Raw genomic sequence first — 3,361 nt, 5'->3', positions numbered from 1 at the left:
AAGCCCCGGGGCAGGCGGGCACCTCCGGAGCAACAAGAAATGGCACCTCTGTCCCTATCAAGACACACCATTATGTGAAGATCCATATAGAAATATGGATTGACAGACTTGACAAAAATGGTAGCTGATTTTTATTAGTCTAAGGCTAGTAGTTTAGCCATTTAAAATCCATTTCCCAAAAGAGAGGAAAAAAAACTATTATTTGTTCTCTTCTTTAAAAATCCGTTAAGCCGTTGCTGCCAAAAGCAACACGTAAATGTTGGTGAAGGCAAAAGCTTTCTAAAATTACCCAGCTATATGGTTATGGCCTTCATCACAAAGATAAAAGGTACATTTATTGTGCTGTCTCTCACCAGATTTAATTGGTAACTTTACAACATACTATATATTTGATGCTAGCAGGCAGACAGAATTAAAAACAGACTTTTTGACACTGTTTCTTTCCCCGTTCTTACAAAGTAGGGGACAAAGAAAAAGTAAAATTAAAAAATAAAATAAAATAAAATAAAGGAAAAAGTCATAACCCACTATAACACAGCGTAATCAGGAGACCTCGGGGGGTCCAAGCACGAAAGTCCATCCCTGCCCGCAGCGCCCGCCCCGGGGCTGACGGTGCCGGGGAAGCGTGGGGAGGGGTTTCCTCGGAGCCCTCCGCATCTGCCTCTACAGTGTTAGTCCACATGTTTAATGTCCTTTAAATTAGAAATAATGCCATGGCGGTGAGTGCCAAGTGCTCCTCTGTTACCAGTTCATCATGGAGTTTCTGTTGAGGGTCATGAAAAACACTTGGCTGCTTCCTCCGGATCTGACTGATGCAAAAAATACCTGTTCGGAAGCAAAAAAACCCTTATTAATGATTTTTATTATTGTAAGAAAAAGTCTGTTAATTGTCTGGGTGAGCGAGGAAAGCGGGATCTGCCCGTGGTCTCCTCTGCCTAAACCTCCCTCCCTGCTCCTTTTCTCCAGTTGACAGCAGAAATTTTCCGCGGATCCATTGCCTGGTTCTCAGTTTTCCACGGAGCTCAGGGGCCGGAGCTAACCCATGCCACACTTGGATCAAATCGAACCCCTTATTAGTAAACACAGTTAATAAAACCTCCCTCTCTATCACTGTTGAAGAGAGCAAGGTTTGGAACGCCTTAAAAATACCAAGTTTATCACATTTTACTGCCACGGCACCATTTATTATGCAATATTAATAAGACTGCTGTCAGTGGTTTGGATCTTGCTAAATGTTAACTGTTTAGGTCAACACCTGCCTTGGTTTGAAATGGTTTTCTGCAGAAAAGTTAGTCCTGGTATTTCTGCTGTTCCTGAAAGGAAAGCTCAGGAAAACGACCTTCTTTTAATATGCTCAACGCACAGAAACGTATCAGGACTCTGTACGAAGAATACGATTCTTGGTGCCTCTGTCAGGATCCACCAGCATTCGACCCCAATAGAAGTCTTAAAAAATAAGTAAGTTGTAATTTGCAAATATTGAAGGGACAATCTGAAGCCTCTGTCCTTTTTAAAACCAAAAATTATTCAATCTTCACGTGACTTTCATTGTTAACCATTTCTCCAGGAAGAGAAACATCTGGTTGTAGTATTTCAAACCCACTAGTGATCAGTTGGTTCCAGTATTTTAGAAAGACCAAGGTGGATTTTTTTCCAGTTTTCTTAGAAAAGGAAAAACAAAACAAACCAAAACCCAGAAACCAACAATAGGAGCAAACCAGAAAAAGAACTCTTTAAAAAAACAGTATAACACCTGCCAAGTCAAGTACTCAAAAGTTAGGAAAAGCGAACGAGGGGTATTTGGGCAACTTAAATGCAGCTTCTTGGGCAGCTTCCCACAGTATACTCAATTGCAAGGTTCGGATACATTTTTCCTGCAAAGCTCCAGCCTAACTCCTCATGCAACCGGTAGGGCAATGCTTGACTAATGAGCGTGTTCGATAAACTGATCATGGCCTCAAACCTTATTTATTGCACGTTATTAAACCCTGCTCTGGGGACAGAGCAATCAATTTCTTCACATGGTTCGTGCTTGTTACGAAAGACCTCTCTGCTGCGTGGTCCTGATTTATCTCAGTGAAACCTTGTGAGATGAGGAAATACCAATAGCAGAAACAGACCTTGGCATTCAACCCTCTCTTCCACGCAAACATTCCTTTTCCTCTAGCAATTTCTCCTTTCCTCCTTCCCTGCACCCCTTGCCCATCAGCAACAGGCGTCATCTACACAACAGCCGCATTCCCCATGCAACTCTGGTGACCCTCCAGAGCAGTATTTCTCAGTGCTGTCCACACAAAAAGATGGGGCTGCAGGGTCAAAATAGTTTAAGATGCATCAAAATGTTCCTGGACCAGAGCCCAAATCAGGGTCACTTACACATCCTTAGTGCTACCATTTCTCAGCTTGTGCAGCGTTTACGTGGCAGCCTCAATCGCTGACGTTCAAGTACAAGACTTGGGAGAAAGCCAAGCCAAGTCAACGCGGATCTCAGCTAGAGGTGGAAGAGGTCTTGCAGATCTTCCCACCACAGGCTGAGGTCTGCATCCACCGGGGAGAATTAATTGGGAGTGGGTTTATGGGCACTGCTTTTTAAACAAGACCTCCAGGTTAATTATTAACCTCAAGATAAATTAGACTTAAAGTCTAAAAGTGGCTTGTAGCTTAAAGCACAGATACAAGCTTTGAAGTGGACTTACCTTATCATTTCTTTCACATAGAAACTTTAACCTTTGAGCTCGCTTGTGCATAAATACTCCATCCAAATGTCCCGTCTCCACTGACCGGATTTCAATAGCTTTCTCTCCCCAGCCCATTATTTGATTGGAATGAATGTAGGCTGTCAAAAGGAAGCGTTTGGTAGGTGTCACAATGTGTGCTGAGCTAAATATTACACAACGGGCAGAAAAACTCTCATCAGCTGTTATTCAAACCCTGCGTAGATCAATGGCAGAGCTCTGACTGCCAGAGGCACAGGGAGCCAGGTGCGTGCCCACAGGGATAGTAGCCTTTACAGAGCACTTTTCATCCAGCAATTGCTGAGTAATTTAAACAGCAGAAGTATCACTTCTTGCCATTCCTGCGGGTGAGGAGCTGGGCAGCAGCTTGCTTCCATGGGTCATGGGGCTGAGCAACAGCAGAGCCAGAAGAGCAACCCAAGGGCTCCCAGCTCTGCCCTCAGCTCCTCTGCCACTCAACACAGTATCCTACCAGTGCAACAGCTTATATTATCTTATACTTAAGACAAACCAGAACTCAAATCTTCAAGAAGTAACTTGCTTTTATTATGGAGGACCAAATCGTAGAAATTTAGGAACTGCATCTCTTATTTGGCTGAGAGAAATCTCCTTTGATAAACAAAAGC

The 3,361-nt window shown here is 43.3% G+C and overlaps 1 protein-coding gene across 1 annotated transcript in view; it reads right to left on the bottom strand.

The window, feature by feature from the left end:
• Nucleotides 1–116: 116 nt before the first annotated feature.
• Nucleotides 117–3,361, bottom strand: part of TNIK (TRAF2 and NCK interacting kinase) — a gene marked incomplete at its 5' end in the record, with an annotated part of 72,288 nt that continues 69,043 nt past the window's right edge. Inside the window, 2 exons of the mRNA XM_009705220.1 lie at nucleotides 117–825; nucleotides 2,697–2,836. Of these exons, the coding sequence (XP_009703522.1) occupies nucleotides 742–825; nucleotides 2,697–2,836 (224 nt within the window). The remainder of the gene's footprint in view (nucleotides 826–2,696; nucleotides 2,837–3,361) is intronic.

Source organism: Cariama cristata, unplaced genomic scaffold (genome assembly GCF_000690535.1).
Source record: "Cariama cristata isolate BGI_N322 unplaced genomic scaffold, ASM69053v1 scaffold16208, whole genome shotgun sequence".
Lineage (NCBI taxonomy): Eukaryota > Metazoa > Chordata > Aves > Cariamiformes > Cariamidae > Cariama > Cariama cristata.
The sequence above is the reverse complement of the archived record's forward strand: the minus strand, read 5'-3'. Positions and strand labels throughout refer to the sequence as shown.